The sequence below is a fragment of the Bremia lactucae genome, linkage group LG1 (genome assembly GCF_004359215.1).
Source record: "Bremia lactucae strain SF5 linkage group LG1, whole genome shotgun sequence".
Taxonomy (NCBI): domain Eukaryota; phylum Oomycota; class Peronosporomycetes; order Peronosporales; family Peronosporaceae; genus Bremia; species Bremia lactucae.
In genome coordinates, this window is record NC_090610.1 from 762,152 (window position 1) to 784,932 (window position 22,781).

The following is a 22,781-nucleotide window of genomic DNA, read 5'->3' on the forward strand; positions in this document are numbered from 1 at the left end:
CCAAGAAGTGGTATTTCGCTTGCAGCGAATATACACTTCTTGAGATTTGCATACAACTTATGCTTTCGCATAAGTGTAAGAACCTGACGAACGTGAGTTTTATGAACTTCCACGTCCGTCTTACCGTCCATGGCCCGGCTATGGACGAATACATCGTCGAAATAACTCGGTGCGAATTCTCGCACCGGTCTCAACAGATTCGTTACACATCTGTTGAATGTTGCAGGGGCGTTACTAAGCCCCTGTGGCATTACTAGCCATTCCCAAAGCATCCCGCTGGGAGTGCTCACTGCTGTGTACGGGATTTTCATCTGATAAAATCCACCCATCAGATCTATAGACAAAAAGATGGTACTCTTAGACATACCATCTATGATTACGTCTTTTCTAGGTATCGGTGTTTGAGCCGGTATTGTTGCAGCATTCAGTGTATTGAATGCATGCACTGTCCGCCACCCTCCTGTGGCCTTTCGCACAGAGAAGGTCGGAGAGCTAAGTGGGGAGGTTGACTCCCTCACATGGCCCGCTTTTAATCGATCGATAAAAAAATTATCGATCGCAAGTACTTGTTCACGAGGCAGTGGCCACTGCTTCATGACAGAGTACTTCGAGCCCGGTTTGAGCTCGATCTCATCTCGAGTTCCTTTATCCTTAGGCAACTCGCATGAAACTGCTTCAGGGAATACATCCCTGAATTCAATCAAATCCTTGTACAAAGGATTTGTCTTAAGTGACTCCCAGGATTGAGTGGAATATCTCTCAATCCGAGTCTTCACATCGAGGACAATTTCGTCTATCGATGAGCTGCTGAGAACCTGTTCGTTCTCTTCAAAAATTACCGCTGACCGAATATCGGTTACGTATTCGTCATCTGTGATGAGTATGCAGATCTGCTTGATTCTACCACTTTGCAGATTTCTCAAGAACCGCTTGGGTTCTAGGGTTGGAAATTGAGTTATATCCAAAGCTAACTTCGGAGGCGCTTACAGATCAAGAGTATAAGCGCCTACTCTTGATCCGTCATTAACCAAGACATTTAATGTCTCGGTTTCTTCCTGGGATTTATCCACAAGCTGCCGAGGGATCAATCCCTCGGGATGCTGAAGTCAAGTAACTTCAGCATTAACTATTTGAGGAGATTTCTCCTCAAGTATGTGGAGACTTATTCCCTCAACGTCTCCCGACTTTGATTGCGCTATCACAGTCGGGTCCTCTACGGTCGACTCTCTACTCGACCTAGGATCATCGTGTTGTCCATTTTGGACAACCGGTATATTCCTTGAATGTCGCCCGCTAGGCGTACATTCATGTCTCAATCCACTCGTCTTATTCGAGTGGTGGACCTTCGGCGCTGCCTGTGCATTCGCCCAGCCGCCGCGTGCGGTCGAATCAGCATTGATAGTGACAGATTTGAGAAAAATGTTTCGCGCAAGCATTCAAACTGGATTGCTAGCCATGATAAGGCTATGATATTGTCAAAATCTAAGCTGCCAAAGACTTCCATTCTCACATCAGAAAAAATTGCTCAGGCTAATAGCGAACTAAGAACGAATAAGTGTAAAAAGAATTTTAAATTGCCGCCGAGCAAACGGTTCGATAAGGCTGCTGGACCTGCACCGCTAATGCTATTGCGGTGGAGAATGTGAGCAGGAGCTAGTGATAGCCTACACTGTAACCGAATGCGGTGAAATGCAATGAATCTCAAATTAATCGCGTTCTCGCACAGGCATTAAAAACAGCGATTAAAGTAATTCGCTCGCAATTCCAAAAATATATGTGTAAAAAGCCAAGCTTTATCAATACCAGATCTTTGGGCCGGGGCGCTATTTGTTACCCATACGTTTTGCTTGGCTTAAAAAGAAACCATCACTCTTGTAGAAACGCCCCCGCCCTTGCGCCACCCCTCGCCCGCTCGAACGAATAAAAACACATCAGAACTATGAGCAAGCGCGAATACTTTCTGCGAAAAGGATTACAGATGCAGCGCCTCGATGAACAAATTTCTTCCGCACCTATCAGTGGAAACGCCTCGCGCGAGGTCAGACATCGCATTTTCCAGCTCCTTCAAAGCCCACAGACATGTATACTGTTGTAGCTAACGATACAACCTGAAACATTTTCACAGGTGACCAAATACCGCGACCTTTGCCCTCCCGCCACCCCAGACAATCATATTCAGAAAGTGATTGCTCAGTGTAAAGGCGACACCCAGCGCATGGAGACGGCTATAAGTGAGTTGTGGGAGAATTATCGTGGATCTGAACAGGATGCTTGGGCTACTGTCTCTAAAAAAGCTACAAAAAAGAAGAATGTGCGCTTTTAAAGCCTTTGTAACAAAAACTGCTTTCTATTATTGACTGTCTGAATTTGTGTCCAGGAACATCCACTCCACTTTTCGCAGCGATCAAATTCAAAGCCACAGCACCAGAATGAACATGTGGAATTACCGCAAAATGGCGATTTACAGTCTTCTAAGTTGTCGGAGCGCTACTCTACGCGAGGCCGGGGTAGCTTGAGAGGCCGCGGATTGGTCTCATTGCGAGGAGGTCGAGGTGGCCGTGGTGGTCGCAGTCGTGGTGGGGCCGTCATTGCTACTGATAGTACGCGTGAGCCTCTTACTGGAGACGAGAGTCCAGAAAATGACACAGAATCTATAACAAATAGTACAAACGAAATGCAATTGTCCCGCACTGTCAAGGACACAAAAAGAGACCGTGGAGCGAATACGACTACCAAAGCGGCCAATGCGCGAGCTGCTTCTCAAATACCTCCTGTTGTTCACCCCGTGTTAACTGGCGCTTGGACGAAGAAGCTAAATGTTAATTCCGTCAGTGCAAAGCCGGAGCCAACCAAACATATCCCCTCATCTGCTTCCTCGCCCACACCTGCGAGTCCAAAGCCTGCAGATAGAACGACTGTTTCTGTTACCGACAGAGATGCTGCTGTCGACGCTATCGCACAGGAGACACTTGATGCTGTTGGCCCGTTGAAAAAGGAGAAGTTAGCGAAGGAAAGTAAAAAAACACAGAAACGCAGTAACTATGATGCGTCTGAACCTTTTGCCGCAATGAATAAACCTGTGGATGCTGTGGAGAAAGTGGCTAGTCCGAAAAATTCGCCTCAAAAGATGGGAGAGAAACAAACGACGACGAAAAGGATTGAGAGTACGGGGGAAGCCACCCCTTCCGCGAATATTGCTACAGGATGGGGCAACTTGGATGTGGCTGCCTCTTCCATGAGCGATTGGTCTTCTTCTGTACCTGCCGCGTCCTGTGAAGCCAAGATGGTCCCTACTTCAAATGCGTGGACACGTAATAACCCAATTTTATCTTCTCCTGCTACTAAAATAAACACATCCACGCCAAGTTCCCCAGTAGCTGATACCAGACTAATAGTTTCGCCAGATTCTCCCAAGGACACAGAAGGGCCTCGCTCTTCGAAATCAGCGTCAACGAGTCCTCGTCCGTACCTTAAGATGGGCAAATGGGATCGTGCTGCCACGCCAAATTTATCTCTTCAATTTGGGAGCTTCTCACTAAATGGCATGGAATCTCTTGAACCCGCAACGCCAGTTGCAGCACCAGTGAGTTGGTCTTCATCGAACGTGACGACGTCCGGCTCAAAGAATGTTGTCAAACAAGTCACCAAGACCACGACAGCTCAAACCACTCCAGTCCAGAGTGGTTGGGGAACCGCTACAAAAACAGTGTCACCCAAAAGTATACTGTCTCCTGATCATAGCGAGCAACAACAACAAACAATTACCTCGAAGTCTGCATCCTCTGCTCCTCCTGGACTATCGGTGGATTCGGGCCGTGTGACGCCAACTACAGGACATTCTCCACGATTTGCGCCTTCAGCTCCGTCACCAGCATCCCTGCCCAAGCCTGATGAAGTAAAGCGTGGCACTCCTTCGCGCGCTCAGGGAGGTTCGTTTCAAACCCAATTGCAGGAAGGAGCTGCAACACAAAACAATAAGCTTAATATTGGATACGGCACGGGACTATATCAAGCGTCATACGGCCAGTACTCGATGGATCTTGGTCGTTCCACCGCCGCCTCAGCGCCTGGTCAGCATCATGCTGGATCTGGTACCCCCAAAACTGCAAGTACCCGTGGCAGTGCTGTTGGTCAAGTTGCAATACAGTCACCTTCACTTGGAAAACAGGCTGTGTCTCAGATGCAACAGATTCCTTTGCAGCAACAGGTCCAGCAGCAACAACAGCAACAGCAGGCTCAAGAGCAATCTCATCAAAAGCAGATTCATCATCAACAGTCTCAGCAGGGTCAGCAGAATCCAACTCAACAGCAAACGGCGGCTCAATTGCACCAGCAGGCACAGGCTAGTATGCAGCAGAGCTACCACTATGCCCCGCCTCCTCCACCTGGTATGGCACTACCGTATAACCCATACAATTATAATGGCTACTACCAAGGCTATGGCTACTACCAGAACCCACAGGTAAGCACTTTCTTATCTTCTTTGGCATATTGAAAGTAGGCGGAATATTCATGATATTGTTTTCTTTTCTAGTTTGCTCAATACAGCCCACGCACTCAATACCCACCGCGCGGCAGCATGCCGTATGGAATTGAGGGCCCCGTACCGGGCTTTTCAAATTCGCCAAACATGCCGTACCAAGACCAGCACATAATGGCTCAGCAGCACGAGTACGCTGGTGCTGTACCTCAAGGATTTGGTGAAATCAATGCTGCTTATATGCAGCAAACTCCCATGCAGCAGCAAAGTAGCCACCTCGGCCCCCAGGGCCATGGGAAAGGAGGCTCCGGATCTGTTACCGGGGGACCCATGTCCCAGCAGTCGCAAGGACAACGTGGCAATGCAAGCATGCAGAATTATCAAAATGGCGGAGGCCGCGAGCACGTGATACCACCGGTGCCCAACGCGTCCGCAGCCATGACTGGTTCTTATAATCAGCACTACGGCTGGGCAGGAAATTATGGCGCGCAGCCCGTTGGCGGATGGGGGCACATGGTGCCGCAGGGATACCAGCAGTCTCCATCTCATCAGCAGCAGCACACCTCACAACAGCAACAACAGCAGCAGCCGAATACGCATCAGCAGAGCTATCATCAGTACGGCAACGGCATTGTTCAGGCCGGAAATAATTCTAGCGATTTGGGCCAGACACGCTGGAGCAGCTCGTAATATTTGCGTGCTGTGTCTCGGCAAGCATTTTACACAAGTCAAGATCCGTCTGTCGAGCCATTTGACACCACCAAATTTTAACTAGGTATTTTAGAACGGTTGACATCTCTTCCGGCGCCAGTAGCGGCGCGGGTGCAAGGAGCTTGAATAGAATGATACAATTGAGCTGTAAGGTCAAAGATGGATTGCCTGATTATTTGCTCGTTAAGTGTCCAATCTATTGGCATAAGCGAAGCCGTACACCACTTTTCTTTTGTCGTCGAACAAATGGTGCGACGCATTCATTGCTATGTGCTTTGGCCTTGTTATTTAGTATTGCAAATCTGCATGGAAAAATGCCTATGGAGTTAGGAGCGAGTTCAGTATCTATCAAAGGCTCAAATCTCAAATTACTAAAGCTTACAAGAAAGGGACATAGCTGAGCACGCACAACGCTGCTGCTTTCAAGTAGAAAGTGTGAAAACACTTTGCGCGATTACAACTCGTGCCAGAAAAAGAAATGATCTGGTATTTTTGCTATCGATCAGATAATCATTACGCGCACTACTTGGCCTGAGTTTGCAAACGTAACGCCCATATCAGAAGTACGGTCTTGTAGCATGGAGCTGTACTGCTGGAAGGAGACACATTCATTCTTAACATGACTCAAACCAACCTAGAGTTGGGCAACATCTAATTTCGTCAAGTTGTATAGGTAGCAGTCTTCAATTACTTTAACCGAATTTACTTAAATTTAGTTAGTGGCGGTTATGGAAGTGGGGGGAATTTACTTAAATTTAGTTAGTGGCGGTTATGGAAGTGGGGGGGCGTATGTCTTTGAGTGCTTATACTTGATACGCATCATGCCTCCGTGCTGCTTGAGACTGTAAGCCAGCAGGCAGACAAGTCGACGGTAATTCAATTTTAAGCGATCCTGCGACGACAATAATGACATTAAACTCGGAATGTAGTTCTCGTCATGAATCCGTTCGACAATGAGAGCAAAGCAGCAACTTAGATGAGTGATCAAGATATTCGTATCGTGCTTAATTTGTTGCAGCTGTACTCCATTTGCACAAAACACTCTTAATGTATTGACCATTAAGTGGTAAGGCGACTGCTTAAATGGCTTGTCTTTCGCGTGAACGCAATTTGGCGAGCAGTGGGGTCGTGGAAAGCTCAGCTGTCGGGAAAAACGACGAATAATTTATTGAGTTGCTTGACGTTTTCGGCTTCAGAAACATGACAAAAGACTTCTTTGCATGTTTACGCGAATGAAGCTATACAACATTGGTTATATAAATACATTCTGATGAAGTTACTGCGATTGCATCGTGAGGAAGAAACCCAATGAAGCTTTGTTGTCTCAACATCTTCAAGTATTCGAGCATTGTCCCATTGATATTTTCCTTACTAAACAAAGCCTTTCTTCAAGGCTGTCCATGTGCTGGTATTTAAGTATTATTTGGAACTTAATAAGAATTAGTACCCACAACGCAATTTATCGTTGTTCATTATGCGGGCTGTGTAAGGTAACTGTTGAAGGATTTGCTGTAAAAACAAGATTTCTTTTGTGAGAGAGCGACGTTTGTTGGTTAGATCAATTTGCTGCTCGTTAAGCCAATGCAGATGGTACAAACGAAAATAGCGAGCTAGACGGAGGAACGAGTTAGCATACTGCCGCTACTGCAGCTCTATCCATAGGTCCTCGGCCCTATGTATATAAATTGGTTAGCCGTGAAGCCCTCTGCTTCGTAACGAATCTCAAGCCTCGGCAATTGTGCTTGGCGACAAATGCTTTAAACTTTATTAAAGTTAGAATGCTTTGAGTACTCACGAGGATAATTTGCTTTCAAGTTGCGGTGTAGTGTTATGTACGCGGCAATCAGCCTGAGCCGTCATCGCATTGTTTTGACCTTTGAAGTTTCTTGCACGTAGCCGATCTCTTTGCTATTTTCTTTATATACTCGTGTTCACAACCCTAGAATAGCTAAAAAAAGCAAGCAAATTTATCAGCGATTCAATCGCGGGTCCTCGTCTACCTTGTTAATTAGCTGCTCTAGGCGGCGAGCTTCTTCGACATTGCCAGATTTGTAGAACATCTGCATCTGAGCCCGAAGCCTTTCCTGCTCACGCATCGCTTCGATCTTTTCCTTGTCCATAAGCTGCAAGACAAGGCGAAACTCTTCCTTCTCTTTCTTCTCGCGCAAGGCCTGGCGCTCGCGTCGCACACGATCTTCATCAGCTTGAATATCCATAGCCATGTCAGATGCACTTTCCAGCTTCGCGTGGGCTTTGCGCTGTTGTTTCTGGTATTGCAACATCTCATATTTCTCGATGTCGTAGTACTTTTCATGGGGCAATGTGCACGTATTAAAATCTTCCATGTACTCCTTAAAGAGCTCCATGGCTTCCCATTTGGGTCCGTTAAATTCGCCCATCTTCTTGACATTACGCAGCCACGCCTGGAAAGAAACACTTTTGCTATGAAAGTCAGACTCATGCAGAATCCCATATTTTCCGTATTCATCTTGGTTCAGGGCGCTTTTCTTGCTACTCTTCTTGCTCGTTTTGTCTTTCTTTTTTTTGTCCTTCTTGCGTCGCTTCTTATCCTTCTCGGATTTAATATGCTTGCGCTTTCTCTTCGAGCTCGACTTGTCATATGAGCTCTCGGAGTTCTTTGAATCAGAGTCTAATAGTGACTTGAACGATGGTGATCGCGAAGGAGACTGATGTTTTGAACAACTAGAGCGGCGTACGTCTCTGATCTTTCTGACTTCTTGTTTAAGGCTGCTGGCAGCACCACTTTCTGAGTCCACTACCGTCCACATCCGAGATCGGTGCTTTGCCTCCCTACGGTTCTCAAACTTTTCTTTTTCGGCCCCTTTAGCCTTCTCGTGCCTATCATGGCACCCGTGCTCGCCACGGTGGCGACGTCGAATGTGTTTAGGAGAAGCAACGCTACTTGCGCTTCGACTTTTGCTGCGGCTTCGCCGTTTATGTCGTGGATCTGTACTTGGCGGGCGCCGACTGTGGCGATACTCGGTCATTCTTTTGCAACTAATAAAATTAGAGTTATAAATGCATTATGCAAATTTCTTTTATGAGCTTTGACAATGTTTAAATAAAACCTTAGGTGAAAGGTGCGTGAATTCAGCTGCCAGAAAGTCGGTGAACCAGAATGGCACGAAAGCTGTACGAGAAGCCACAGAGGGACTGTGACCTGCGTGTTGATCTCATATTCGACTTCTTCTTGAAAACCAATTCTTTTTGGCAGCTTAAGGTCCGTCAAGTAACGAAAGAAGAGATTTTAAAAAACAAACTGATAAAAGTTACATGCATCCTGTAATAAGATATTCGTGACAGAGAGTGTTGAATTACGCATGCAGCGGGCCTACACGGGCTGCTGTCAGATTTGGGCTATCAAGACCGCAGTAGCTGTCATTGCTTTCAATTCCACGCGGCGAGCTCGCAAAAGAAGAAGTTGAGAGTTCGTCAGTCGGATGGCGCATGAATGTGGACAACTTATGGGACGTAAGGACCTGAATATGTGTCTCAAAGCACATATCACACACACGTTGGGCCGTCATATAACCTAAATGAGGAAGTGCGAGCTGACGTGTCGAGTGTTCGAAGCAAAAAGAATTGCCACATTGACGGCAGTGATGGCGACGTAAGAGGAAATCAAAAGTGCAGTCACATTCCAAGCACGTCGGCGCCTTGGTAAATCGTGGAACGACAACTTCAGGGTGAGCCACAGCTGAAGAAATGATGCACGAGGAAGCATTTGACGATGAACGCGCGCGGTAAATGCCAGCAGACGCTGACCGCCTTGGCACTGAGTAGCAGTCTATACCGTACAGCTCGTCTTCGCCATCGATAGAGCAGTTGTTTCCGCCATCACCGTAGGTTTGAAAATTTAAGTTGGCTGGCATACGACTACTACTGGCATGTGTCATACTATGGGGAGCCGCAAAATTCCAGCGCGATGACTTTTGTCCATTACATGAAGTAATTGGCGCAGGCGTCGGAAGGTGGTAACTCGCAGTGCGTGACCTGCGCCGATGGTTACTGCACGAGGCTGGATTTGCTTCGCTAACAATAGTATCTACCTTTAGCTCGAATTCTGGTTGCTGTAGCTGCAATTGCATCATTTTGCGCTTTATCTGAGAAGCAACGAGCTTCTGTAGCGCAGCTTCTTGCTGCTGCTGGCGTTCTGGTGATGGATCGTCAGCAGCAGCCTCTCGAATTTCTTCACGCAATTGACTCGCCTCTTCTTGTGCCATGACCTCCTGATGACGCCACAAATCCAAGCTGAACCGTCGACCACGAGGCCGTAGTGGTTGAGGTGAAATAGGCGGCGCGGCGACTTCAAATTCTGCATCTTCGTTTGCCGGTGTAAGTGTAGGTGGCAAGCTATAACGGCGGCGTTGCGGCAATTTGGGCGTCCGCTGCGTCGGCTTTTCGCAGCTGTACGATTGATCCATCACAAATCCAAAGTCACGACCGTTTGCTGCATTGGGATTTCCGCCACTGTCCAATATTACAAGGTCATCCGACAGCTTGATTTCCAATTTATTTTCAGACAGTTGGTTTTTGCAACTGGCTCTCGCGGGGAAATTTTGTAACGTCAACAGATTGACATTTTGCGGTGACGGATGCACAGCTTCTTTAGAAATGCCACCAATCGTAGGAACTAGTGCTGCCGAAAGACCTTCATTACTTACACTGTGAACGAAGGCCTGCAATTGTCGACGCAGTTCAGCCAGCTCGTCCTTTAACAAAGCATTGTCAATCTTAAGCTTTGCCACGTTCCGACTTTCTTTCCGCAGCACTTTTAATATCTTTCTAGCCCTACGACCCCGAAATGCACATTGAAGAGCCAAAGTTGCGCCGCATAAATTACGATATGACCGTTGCGCAAACGATCGACGCCAAGCGGCGGCTATACGGGTGACCGCAAGAGTCTCTCGAATCGCCTGTACAAAGCGAATTGCCAGGCGACACCGAAAGCGGCACTGCACTGCCCGGACACCAGCACGAGCACGTAGGAATTTGCTTCGAGCACAAAGCTGGCGCATTCTCGCCTGCAGCACTCGAGCTTGCTGCATAGTACGAATCCAACACACGTGTCGGTAGGCACGACGTCCGCGTACAAAAGCTTGCATGCTAATTGTGACTCGGCGAAATTGTCTATAATCACGACGGGCCATAAATCCTCTAACGTGTCGTTGAATGGATAGGCTGGCCTCTTGGCGTACCGCCGCGCGCAATTTTTCTATTCTCTCGAACGGCTTGCGGCGGAAAAAGACACGAGTCTTGCCAATACTGACGCCACAACTAATTTGACGATTCAGCACGCCATCCCTAGGCACACTTTCCAATTCTTCATCCGACTTGCTGCCGGCAAGAAGAACGCGGGTGAGCTGGAGCAGACACAAGTCTAGCTCAGTTCCTTTTTTTTGCATTTCATTAAAATTTTCGTCTTTTAATCTCGAGAGCGACAATAATACGCGACGATAGCGCTCCAGAAACTGCTTGTGAAAAAGACGCACTGGAAATCCTGCACGGGCTACCCTCACCGCTTCAAGCACTCCACCACTGCGAAGCTGCTCTACCACTCGAGTGCTTTGAAACACCAAACTCTTGTGGGAATCGTTCGGCTTGATGCAGCGGACATAACGAGGTATCGTGGCGCGAACAGCAGTCATCAGCTCATTCAATTGGATCTTGAATTGCGTGCCAACGCTTACGGCTGCAATGGTCGACTTGGCCCTTCGGCGATTTCGACTATTTCCGTCAAGATCGCTGTCTCCGTTTGCACCAACTGCATTGGCTGATCCAGCAGCTAACGCTCGAACGAGTGGATTGGATGATCTAGCCAATAATTGTGCTGCACTCTCACACAAGGAATCTTTGTTTTTCGCAAGAAAGCCTTCAACAGTGTACGTTACAGAGCCAGCGTAATGAGCAACGATGAATTGCGTTGTGCGCTGAATCACTGGAGCCGAGCAGAAATGCGGGTGTGGCTTCTTCTTTTCAAATTCCAAATAGTACTTGGCTACAAGCGCACGGTCAGTGCCTTGAGGGAAGACACATTCTTGGTCCGTCAATGAGAAAATACCAATCGGACGATGCTCAAATAATTCTAAACACGCTCGGTTGTTCGGGAAGTCGACAAAGCTCCATTGGATTCCTTCCTCCCGATACAATCGCTGTTCTTCCTCAAAAATGTACTGATTAAATTGATGTTGTAAAGCCTCATTCGCGTAATTTATGCAAAGCTGCTCAAAGGAGTTTTCTGCCATGTCCTCAAAGCCAAAGATATCAAGCAACCCAATAAAACTATTGGAATCATTCTCGTCGTCTTCAACCGTACGCTCAGCATCCCAAGACCCAGTTGCTTGTCGCTGGATTTTTGCATTCACGCGGGCGACAAGCCATTCAAACAATCGCCTATAACACTCCATGGTCAATGCGTTACGAGTGTTCCGCGCTTGAGCAACATCCACTCCCACAACTAAAGTCTCATTTGAAGCATATAGCCAGCGTTTCGTAATCGCATGATCGAGCGCTTCTGTGGGCACTCCTAGCAGCTCAGCCGTCTTGGTAAAATGGTCACACGCACCACTGATGGATGACTTGACGCGAGCTACGTCAACAAAAACATTATTTTCGCGCTTGTATGGGACTTGTTCAAACTCGACGTTGCCCAAATGAAGCACAGCTGCTACAATTTTAAGCACGCCACAAATCTCTTGATCACTCATTCCAAGCTGCTGCATTGCTCTCATTGTCGAACGGAATTGTACAGCATCTTTAACACCATCTCGTCGCTTACAGCATGAACTTTGGTTAAGCAGACGAAAGCCTTCTGACCCACCATTAAGTGCGAGGTCATTTCTCTGCTCCTTTGTCACACATTGCTCGTCTGCACTAAGAAGTTCGTAGAAAATGTGAAAATTACGTTCATGAGGAGCTTGCTTAATGACTCGAATCTTTTCAAGCAAATACGTTCGAATTCGAGCTCCTGCAAGTCGCTGGCGTTGATCACGAAAGCGCAATTCAATAAATTTGCCAAATCGCGAGCTATTATCATTTCGCACAGTCCGGGCGTTGCCAAAAGCTTCTAAAATCGGGTTGGACTGAAGCACTTGCTCTTCGATCGTTGTACGAGATGGCAGTTCAAGTGCTGGATTGACTTCAAGTGGATTTGATGAAGCTGTTGAAGTGTGGCTGGTGCCACACGTGACAGCAAAGTACGTCATCATGATCTTTGTGGCTTCCGTTTTGCCGGCGCCGCTTTCGCCACTGATGAGTATTGACTGGCTGCGGCCGTTCTGTACAATGTCCATGTAAGCGGCACGAGCCACTGCGAACAGATGCGGCTCTCTCAAATCCGAGGCCGCAACTAGGTCACTGTATCCTGCTTTATGGTCGTGAGCGTAACTTTGCAACACCTCGTCCGCGTAGAGATGTGGAAGATCCTGAAACGGATTTATCGAGACCAAAATGTCGCCAAGCTGCGTGTAAATGGCGTTACGCTCGTACCGAAGCCGTAAGGCATTTAGAATTGAGGCCTCGTGCAAGTGTGGAAGTGCCACTAAATCGCGCTGATCTTGCTCGCAAGGCCTATTCCGCGGCAAAATGTTAATGCATTCACCCGAGGCTGCAAACACGAGATCTACATTCCGACTGATGATGTCATCATTGTCGTCGCAGGTTCGCTTAAAGTGGGATCCCGTCGATTTGACTTTACGCGGGCTTTCAATTTCAAGTGTCAAGGTAGTATGTTGCGTATCGAGTATACGCGCTGCAAGCCATACGCTCTCGTCCGTTGGGTCCGAGACCCATACGTGCGCGCCCACGTCCATAACCGCCTATAATTAAATTTGACTTTACTGACGGAGCTATCTACCTATAGATGAGTTAACTTGTTGTTGCCACCCTCAAGATCGGCTTGAGTCTTGTTAGGAAGAAGCCACTGTGATGATAAACGGTTCCTTACTCTTGTTACCAGAATCAAGTTGCCGTTGGTTCGGAAGAGGATGTGCGAATATCAGGCTTCGCCAATGGAAATTACAAGACACCGTTTAGTGGACCAATGAACATGCGCACCATCCGATCCTGAAGGGCCGCTGAAAATTTCTAACGCCTTATTTTAGGCCCAATACTTTAGACAAGTCAACAATACAAAAAAGGCGCACTAGTTTGTCCCAGCGCTACTGGCGTTCGCCACTGCAAGTTGCAGAGCAAGCGTCCGCTTGTGCCTGCAGTGCAAATTGGAGTTAGCACATTGGTTTCGTTCATACTTTACACGCTTTGTAAAAGTTGTAGTTTACTGCTTATGTGGTGCTGCTGCGTGTTTTCTTTCATTGTGCCTTTTGATGGCGCCAGGCCAAAAAAGTTGCGAAATGTAACGCTCATTCCAAAATTACTATCTTTTGCTTATATACTCGGTATAAAAAAATATGCGAAGGTACAGGCTGGGCCATTTTAAAGAGGATGATACCAGTCATTCAGACCCAATTTGATTAGAAGAGATCTTAAGAAATCCTCGTATGTGATTTATTCCCGCGCAATTATTTTCAATGCTCCTTGAAAGCAGCCGCGCGTGTGTAGATTTGAAAAATACAGAGCTGCGACAAGAGCTGGATCGTTCTCAGCTGTGTCTTTAACCTGTACGGGATTGGACTTTAAGGAACGAAAATATTTACACTCGCGCTGCTTCCCATGTGCCTTTTTATGCAGATCGCAATAGTTGAAGAATGAAGGCGACAGCGCAACGCAATGTATACGAAGCAATCTGTGATATGACGAAATTAAAATCGAAAGTGTATACAGCCTTCTGTACACCCAGCTTCGAAACGATACATATGATACTCGAATTTAATACCACTTGAAGTTTTGCCCCAGAAGGGACCTTGGCATAGCAGCGAGCCATCATATGGCCGCGCTTGCAGCATTTAAAACAGACAACGTCTGCACCTAAAGAAACCCTTTCGCTCTTAAATGCTCATGATCGCGATTGTTGCACGACGATTATATATTTTATGTGGCCGACCATCACACTTTAACTTGCACGCAGGTCTTCCAGGAAAATTACATTCTTCTCGACAGTACAACTTGCTCACTACAAAACCAGCGTTTATACATAAGTAGTATTCAAATGTCTGCTAGCTCATAAATGGCCTCAACTTGGGTAAGAGCGCGACTTCAACCGGTAGAGCTGACCCAGTCAGCCATACCTTAAAACTTGCTTGTGTTAAAAATAACCATATAATGCTTACAGACACGAATGAGAATGTCTATTTCTCTCAATAAAATTTAATGATCGAAGTGTTTCAGTCCCGCAAAAGCCAAGACATTTAAATTTAATGGGCATACTAATCAGTATTACCTAGTCATGGCTGCGGTCGCATTGGGCAGCGTTTAGCGTCAGCTGATAATTCTACATGCTTGCGTTGCCACGTTTTCCGTGCGAATGCTAGGACATGGGTCTCCCGGCACCAGATAAGTCTCCTTTCCCATGACCTTAGGGACACATTGCTGCTGCACGGAATCGGCTGCATATACGCAGCATTAATCTCACAAAATTATTTGGTACAGCTCCAGCGCACTTATACTGATGAACCATTATGTGCTCACCTTGTTACGGCTTGAAAAGCTGGCAAGAGACTCTCAACTCCATACGGCGTGATGCCGTGCCGTGGGACTGAGTTTTGTGCAAACTGTGAAATGAAGACGATATTGTAAATACTTCACCTATGTTCTACCTGCCAGTTATACCAAAAGTGATTTTTTCTGGGTTCTGGTAGTAGACGTAGCCTTCGTTTTAGCCTGTTGCATCCGACACATCGCCTGCTTTCCAAGTGAAAATGAGTGGTTTGCGACTTAAGCAACATACTTTACACGGGTCCACGCAGCTTTTGAGGCTCCAGATCAGCGCAATGCTGACCAGGCGTTGAGGGAGTAGTAGCGACCAAGATCCATCGAATACTGGCAAATTTATGCTTGTTATACACCGTGCAGTTACGAATGCTCATCTCGTTGTTTTGTGCCGCAGATGCTTCCTGCGTAAGGAGCGCGCGAAGGAGACCGGCTTTACTTCATCAGGTGCGGGCAGGAATGTCATAAAGCGAGGCACTTAGGAGATGGATCGGGGTATCTGCGCCAATGCATTCAAAGTAGCCACCTTATATATTATGCAGCAATATATAAGGTAGGATTCGTTCCCCAAAATCTAAGTTTTCGTCTTCGACTGTTTCTTTACCAACTTTCAGGCAAAATTTAAACTGTCCTTTTGCATCATAAGTCTTTCTGGCAAATCAAGCTTTTATAGCTTTGTGTGCGCGCCTCAGTAAAGCCGAATATGCGCCATTAACGCTACTCGCATAATTTTTAAAGTTGAAATTATCTTTTTTAAGGATGCTCTAATGCATCAATACAGTCGAGAAAACCAAATACTTCACCTGATGTCAACGAAAATACCTTTATTCGCCTCGACTTATTTCAATCGACCGCAATCATCTCATTTCTACAATGCCGCAGGTACATCGTATCCGATAAAACTTTTACCTTCTTATCATAACGTATCTTCGTTTTATTGCGTTAGCGTTGCGGTTGAAGATACTTCATCGAACTTTCTTTTTTTCGCGAAGATGGCCTTCGTTTTAGCCCAATCTCCTTAGTGATCAATAGAATATGCAATCTGTTCGAGTTGAACTTAAGCAATTTATCACTGAGCGACTATCCTTACGCGTGATGTTACATTTTACATAGCTGATATGACGTTGCTGTCGTCATGGCTACGATTTTTGTAACCACGTTTTGCTGGAAGTAATCGGTGGTAGTAGCGTAGACCACAAATATACTTTTGCTTATGAATTGAAGTTCACCTCAAACGTTTTGTGGGTCTTGCTTTTTGCTTGCTGTAATTTGCAATAACGTTGTCGATTTCAAAATTTAGAGCTCCCTAAAAATTTCTGCTTGGCAACAAGACATGAGGATACCCACCAACATCTTTAAATATTTTTATCTTATAATCACCCACTGGACCATGTATGCGTCGATTAATTAACATCGCATTTGTTGCTGCAAGTTTTCGTTCCAAAAGCCTTATAATCAAACCAGATCATGTGAAAATTAACGCGTTTTTGCAGTGTCTGAAGCAATTGAGTCGCCTGGAGGTCGGTAGTGTATTGCATTGTGCGAAAATTTGACATGTAAGTATTCTGCGTTCGGGTCTGGCTCCCATGACTTATGAATTCGATTGAGGTTTGCTGTTTGTCGGCGAAAAATTCTTGGCGCATTGAGCGTAGCAGAAGCTGCAGAGCACGTAAATGGGAGAATTCAAGCGGATAACGCATCACGTACACGTCTGATGGCATCGTTGCCACCGTCTTGCTAATTTCATACATCATAAGTTCACTCCATGCCACTGTCAAATCCATAAGCAGAAATTTTTGTCGTATAATACAATTTTTGAACGTATTCATTCCAGACTGTGCATACCAGGATATCAAATTCGAGCCAGACGAGAGAAAAAGCAATGGTACTTGTTATCACAACAACATTCAACAATTAAATAACGTCAGAAAATAACAGCTTACGACGAAGCTAAAGTCGACATACCTTTCAAGATACTTTCATGACACCATGTACTATCACCACATGACTCTCGAGCAGCAGACAAAACGTCGTTGGGGTAAATTTTTACGGATGATACTGCATAGGCCGACGATCCTGGTTGCCAGTCGACATAATATCGAACATCTTGCGTCGAACCCCAATACAGCCATAAAATAATATCTAATGGCTTTTGGTTGCGAAGGAAAGACATCTTTGGGACAAAGTGAAGGTCCAAACTAAATCGAGCATCTTTCGCTAAATGATCTGCCGTATCTGTGTTGAATACAAATTCAGACACAACTGATGACGAGCAAGTCCAGCCCTGTGCTGCTGAACCCTCAGGTGCAGTCAGCACAACAAACGCGTCATTGAAACTTGAGCCAGACTGATTTCGTAACACGACTTCTACGTGAAGGAGGGATGACGACGGAGCGTAACTGAGCACACGAAACTGCTGCAGCATTATTTGTGCACTAAGTCCTTTAGACAATATATTCGAATCCTGATTCATTGCTGCACTTCTAGCAGTGTTTGAAGTTTTGACGATTGTTTTCATATCTAAAAATCCTTGAAGTCGTGACGAGGGGATGTCTCTTGTTTGATTTGAAAGGTATGACAATGACGTAAATTGACTTTTCCTGTGCTTTGCGTCTAATTGATGTAATTGCCATTGATGAACAGTTAGTTGACAAAGCTGCCGTGCAAGATAACGTTTATCTCCCATGACCATATGTAGCCGTTTTAAGTTATGGACTTCATGACTTAAACGTGCTGATAGAGTTCCAACTAGCTTGCCGAGCTGCGACTTTGATGCCAAAGCATTTTCTATGTAATGTATCTCTTCGTCAGGATAGTCCATTCGTGACGAAGCCTTCTGGGTGCGTTCAATGTAGTGAAAAGGTTTGGGTCCCACTTCTTTAACAACACTGTTTATCAAATTCCCATTCTTTTCATTGCGAGACCGTTTGAGATAATGAATAGCACGCTTGGATTTTTCTTCGGTATGTAGCCGCAATCGATGGCAAGTAAGCTTCGTCTTGGCTGCGGATGTTTTCTGCGTAATTAATACGCTGCGTTTTATCAGTTGCCCGTAATCTACATATGTGTCAATGCTCAGTTTGTTGTTCACAACGGCATTATCGTCCGTGTGAACGAGGCCAGGTATGCTATTCAATAGAAGCACCTGGCGCGAATCACTGAAACTATAATTTGTAAAATAACCGGCATAGCCATGGCCTACGTTGTTAAAAGCTATTAAGAAACACAAGAGAAATCAATTTTCGAATTTGACATCTGCAGAGGAGTCAAAGAGTCTTACAGAGGAGCAAATTCATCGAATCATTTTGGACGTTGCTGCAAAATTCAAGCACGAAGAAAGAGCGTTTGACATCGTCACAGCGCACACAAAAGACATAATTTTGATTTTCACAATTTTCATCCAGCAACCATCTACATGCAGCCCACAGTGAATACTCAATCAAAAACTTTATTTCTGCCAAATATTACTTACATATCGGCTGGTCGAGCAGGTAAAACGTAGGATACAAGCACCCTACCATTGGCGTGGACCAAAACCGTATTATTGGTTGTTCCAGCAACAACTAAAGCGGAGACCATAAGTTTTCTTGAACAAAGGCGAGTAGTTGTTCTAACATTCCAATTAATGAGATCATTACATGCTGAAAATTGGCATTTCTTTAGGTTTGATATAAAGCAACAGCATGTGACTCGATCGATATCAATGCCCTCAGTTGTAAGGTAATCACATCGCAGAGTGTCTTTGGGACCAGAATCAAGCTCCAAAATGCTCCAAATGTGACTATGACTAATAAGAGCAAAAATATAAGTTACTCGTATTTGAATGACAGACAAAATTAATTACCCATCAGCTGTAAGTAAACAGGAAATCTGTCGTGCATGAATCAGCAAATGGGGATTTGAGCAATAAACTTTAGATACATACACACAGGCGACCAACTCAAAAAGAGCTGACGTCATGTTTTTCATACCATATATAATATCCACTCGCTCAATAAATAGGTAAAAACCATAGTGACTACTATTTGGTAAACTCCTTTGCAGCTTTAAAACTGCTGCAATCTGCAGAAAACGTTGGAAAAGAATCAAGTAGGGGCCGTCTGTTAGAAAATATTGCAGTGAGTTTGCATCTATTCCAGAAAATGCTCCCGATCCATCACCACGTGTTCCATCTTGTATTGAAATTTCCACCGTATTGAGTAAATGCAAACCAATCTCGCCGTCAGCACCATTTTCATGCATTATGCAAAAGATTAGACGATCACGAGGATTACATGATTTGTCAACTAGCGTTGTATCCGTGTTCTTGCCTTCTGAAGGTCTTTGACTTTTGCAAAAAACTGGCGAAGGGTCCGCTAAAAATTCCTTAGCGCCCTCACCGGAAGCCCGAATAACAAGCACTGGATAGCGACTGCGACATATCGATAACATAATCAATGATAATTACTCAAATGGGTCAAACAATCTATAACACAAGTCAGTGACTGTACATAGCAAGCTGAGTATCAACCACTTCTTTGGTGGCGACAAGACGGGCGTCAGGTGGCAACACTGTGGCTTTATCGAATTTAACGCTGCAGCGCCGCAGTGTTGATTTTTTGTCAGCGCAAACCAAAATACGCTGGACCTCCAGTTCTCCAAACTCGCAGCGCACGAGGAAAAGTGCATCACCCCATACCAACAGTTTTGCCATCTTACAATTACTGTTATCGTGATTCGTACCGGTCACAAGAAATTCCGTTAAACTTTTAATAAAAATAATAGTCTCTTTTCTAATGTCCAATTAAATTAATTAATCTAAGACGCGGCTTGAGCTTACTTTGTGAAAATTTACAGTAAAAACCTCTGTTTTGATATCCCTCTCTTTTGATGTCCCCTCTATTTCTATACTGTTCCGACTTAGGACCAAAGTCAATTATAAAAACGCTCTGTTCTTTTAATTGATTAAAGTTGGCCGTGACAAGCAGTCATCACATAGTAAAATCGACTCAATCAGGTTGAATTTAATGAAGCAAACAAGCATGCAATCATAACCGTCCGAATCGGCGTCTTTTTTTCGTGCAGCGCGGTATTTGCTCGCTGCAGACCGCAGCTGATGTTAGACTTTACAAGTTGAGAGGATGCTGCAAAAAGTAGAAGTAATATTGTTTTAACGTCTAACAAACAATGTTTCTTACGCTCTCTACCATCCAACCTTTTTATAAGCTGCACCTACCTGCCGAGAGTGGTCGGCCGAACTTCAACACACTAACACCATCTTGCACTTCTTCCAACACTTCTCCTCGGTCGCCGCACGCTCGCCCATACTCCATGGCTACAGCAAATTGAATACCTCTCGTAGTTCTACAATCCTTTGTGCTGGCAACACTTTTGTCAGTTAGTCCGCCTTCATAAGGCGCGATTCCACAAACTTCGGTTTCACGATGTCCTTCCTAGGCCGAAGCAAACTCGGCCTCCGTTGTCGAAAGCGACACCCCGGTTTGCTTTTTGTACACCCACTGCACAATAGAACCATCCATGGTTAAAGCTCTACCTGTAACCGACTTACGGTCCGCCTTATCTGCCGCATAGTTTGAGTCAATCCGGCTTGCCAAATTCACCTTTGTCTCCTTCAATCTTTGGGACAATCATCTTGAGCTTGATGTTCTTGGTCTTCTTTAATTATCTGACGACTTTTTCTGTCAGCTTCCAGTCACTCATAGTAGGTGGATTAGTGCGCCGCGTGGCCTTGTGCACTGCAAAGCTGATATCCGGACGTGAACATCTTGCAACCAAGAGTAAGCCCCCGACAAGCGACTGAAAGTTGCAGATCGTTGGTTCATCTTCTTTTCTGGTACCGATGTCAGCAACACAGGGTTCTTCTCACTTCATTAGCTTCTTCACCGATAGGCGCACGAACTCCATTCGCCTCCATCAAACAACAATTCTCAAGCATTCCTTCGATTGTCGCCTGTTGGTCCATCATGCACGCGTTTTCGTCCCTACAACTTACTCGCATCCCGAGATATCTGCGGACTTCGCCCAAATCTTCAATCGGTAAACATGCCATCGCTAGATAAACAGCTTTACCAACCTTCGACTGAACGCGGTGACTAGTAAGTCGTCCACGGTTTCACACTGCGTGATCCTGCCTCCCCCAGCCTGGCATGTAGCCGTTTGCTCCGCGGCCCGCCTGCTTGAGGCCATAAAGAGACGTTTTGCGTTGTAGCGCTAAGTACGAAAGCCAAATTATCGTAAACGCCATCTGGAATCTTCATCCCCTGCGGAATCGCCAAGTAGATATTCAAATGCTCTTCTTGTTCAGCCTTCACGTACGCATTGCGAATGTCCCCGTGTCCATCAACTACTCTTAACGCAGCGCAAGCACAAAAACCACCTTCACCGTGCTCAACTCCATAACAGCAGCAAACAGAAGACCGTAATCAACGCCATATACCTGCTCATTACCACAGGCAAGCAATCTCGCCTTATTTCGTTCTATAACTCCATCAGCATCCGTTTTGGTCTTGTAGACCCACTTAGTAGGCGGGCACGTCGTAATGCGGCCACGCTCTACTTAGACACACACCCTAGCACAGCGAGGAAGCGGTTTAACCTGCTTCTCTTGCGTGCAGTGAGGTAATTGTGGTGGGCGCGTTAGCGGCCTCACCCAAAGCACTAAGTACTCTGATAAAGAGTCGTCACGGGAGCGGTAATCCGGCTCCTCGAGCGCACTTATCAAGTAGAAAGTAGTTTCCAGACTGATTTATATTTAATCGTATTAGATATAAATATCTATTTTTACCAATTAAAATGTCATCTCTATAGATAACACATAATATGTATTGCGAGCGTACTTTTCTAGATACCTCGCGTAACGGATGACGCTGGGCGTCATTTCTCCTAATGTGAATGCACCCATGTGCATCAAATATACAAGGGTTGGTCACAAATGTGCACCACACCCGAGTGCTGGGTCTAATTACTATTATTTAGTAACTGACCATCCCCTTAAGTACACCAAGTGTACTTAACGGGGACTGTGTAACATTAGGGCAACTTTAGCCCGTTACACTATCCCCCTCCTTTAAGCACGAATTTACATTTGTAAATTCGTCAAAGAGGAGAGAGGAACTGCGAGCAGCTTTACCGCCGCTAGTTCACTCAATCACTCTAGCGCACGTGTTTCCATACACGGCGCCAAAGATGCCACCTAAAAGGGGCCACATTGGTGGGTCGTCTGCGAAGACGCCCACTCAACCTCGCACTGAGCGCACGCGCCGCGTTAATTCGCCGGCCGCGTCCAATGCTTAGTCGGAGCGCCGACAGCTACTGCTGCTGTCGCGTTAACGAGGCTAAAGGATTCATCCCACTTAAACAGTGAGGATGCTGATCCGTCGCTCATTGTCGACTACAATGAGTCGACACCGTTGCCGTCACCTCATAGTAGTGATGCGGACAACGAGCTCATGAGGTAGGATGATGGCGCATTATTGCCCATCCAAACTTCTCTCATGGCTCGCAACATGGAGACAGCAGCATTTACGAATGCTGTCTCGTCGTCTGCGCTGGAAAGCGGAGCGACAGGTAATGAGAGCGCTGCCCATAAAGGCGCAGCCGCTTCTCCGTTGGGTATAACCACAACGCCTTATGCTCAGACCATAATCCATAATGGTTCTGACATAGAGGATTCGGAGCCTAAAGCTCCGCCGACGACACGTGAACGTGCTCAGTCGGTGTCACAAGCCAGTCGTTTAGAACGTGGCTATGTGACGGGTGGCATTCCAAAGATGCCCCCTCCATCTAAATGGCCTCGTTTAAACGGGCCAAGAGCGTCGCTCCTAGAGCGCGCTCTTGTAGACGCACATAATTATTATGGCGTCTTTCAATCATGGAGGGCTCAGGGAAAATCGCTTGGGCGTATTTTCCCGATCCCGGTCGTGTTGCGTTCAAATGAAACGCCCGACCAATACGAGGCGGAATT

General features: G+C 45.9%; 7 protein-coding genes across 7 annotated transcripts; 1 reads left to right on the plus strand and 6 right to left on the minus strand.

Moving 5' to 3' along the window:
• The first annotated feature begins 1,579 nt into the window (after window positions 1-1,579).
• CCR75_007399 (uncharacterized protein) lies at window positions 1,580-5,342 on the plus strand. Its single transcript, XM_067965460.1, has 4 exons — window positions 1,580-2,038; window positions 2,096-2,311; window positions 2,378-4,462; window positions 4,535-5,342. Exons 1-4 carry the CDS (start codon window positions 1,940-1,942, stop codon window positions 5,168-5,170), a joined length of 3,036 nt encoding a protein of 1,011 aa, XP_067822804.1. The 5' UTR covers window positions 1,580-1,939; the 3' UTR covers window positions 5,171-5,342.
• Window positions 5,343-5,960: 618 nt separating this feature from the next.
• Window positions 5,961-6,251, minus strand: CCR75_007398 (uncharacterized protein; the record flags this gene model as incomplete). The annotated part of the gene is made up of 1 exon (XM_067965459.1): window positions 5,961-6,251. One exon carries the CDS (start codon window positions 6,249-6,251, stop codon window positions 5,961-5,963), a length of 291 nt encoding a protein of 96 aa, XP_067822803.1.
• Window positions 6,252-7,161: 910 nt separating this feature from the next.
• CCR75_007397 (uncharacterized protein) lies at window positions 7,162-8,199 on the minus strand (the record flags this gene model as incomplete). The annotated part of the gene is made up of 1 exon (XM_067965458.1): window positions 7,162-8,199. The coding sequence occupies one exon, from the start codon at window positions 8,197-8,199 to the stop codon at window positions 7,162-7,164; it is 1,038 nt and encodes a 345-aa protein (XP_067822810.1).
• A 327-nt stretch (window positions 8,200-8,526) lies between these two features.
• CCR75_007396 (uncharacterized protein) lies at window positions 8,527-13,023 on the minus strand (the record flags this gene model as incomplete). Its single annotated transcript, XM_067965457.1, has 1 exon — window positions 8,527-13,023. One exon carries the CDS (start codon window positions 13,021-13,023, stop codon window positions 8,527-8,529), a length of 4,497 nt encoding a protein of 1,498 aa, XP_067822809.1.
• A 1,661-nt stretch (window positions 13,024-14,684) lies between these two features.
• On the minus strand, window positions 14,685-15,195 carry CCR75_007395 (uncharacterized protein; the record flags this gene model as incomplete). Its single annotated transcript, XM_067965456.1, has 3 exons — window positions 14,685-14,715; window positions 14,798-14,880; window positions 15,064-15,195. The coding sequence occupies 3 exons, from the start codon at window positions 15,193-15,195 to the stop codon at window positions 14,685-14,687; spliced, it is 246 nt and encodes an 81-aa protein (XP_067822812.1).
• Window positions 15,196-15,657: 462 nt separating this feature from the next.
• CCR75_007394 (uncharacterized protein) lies at window positions 15,658-19,511 on the minus strand (the record flags this gene model as incomplete). Its single annotated transcript, XM_067965455.1, has 7 exons — window positions 15,658-16,706; window positions 16,784-17,963; window positions 18,021-18,031; window positions 18,099-18,229; window positions 18,291-18,599; window positions 18,663-19,229; window positions 19,309-19,511. 7 exons carry the CDS (start codon window positions 19,509-19,511, stop codon window positions 16,222-16,224), a joined length of 2,886 nt encoding a protein of 961 aa, XP_067822811.1. The 3' UTR covers window positions 15,658-16,221.
• Window positions 19,512-19,810: 299 nt separating this feature from the next.
• On the minus strand, window positions 19,811-20,130 carry CCR75_007393 (uncharacterized protein; the record flags this gene model as incomplete). Its single annotated transcript, XM_067965454.1, has 2 exons — window positions 19,811-19,941; window positions 20,034-20,130. The coding sequence occupies 2 exons, from the start codon at window positions 20,128-20,130 to the stop codon at window positions 19,811-19,813; spliced, it is 228 nt and encodes a 75-aa protein (XP_067822806.1).
• Between the last annotated feature and the right edge of the window lie 2,651 nt (window positions 20,131-22,781).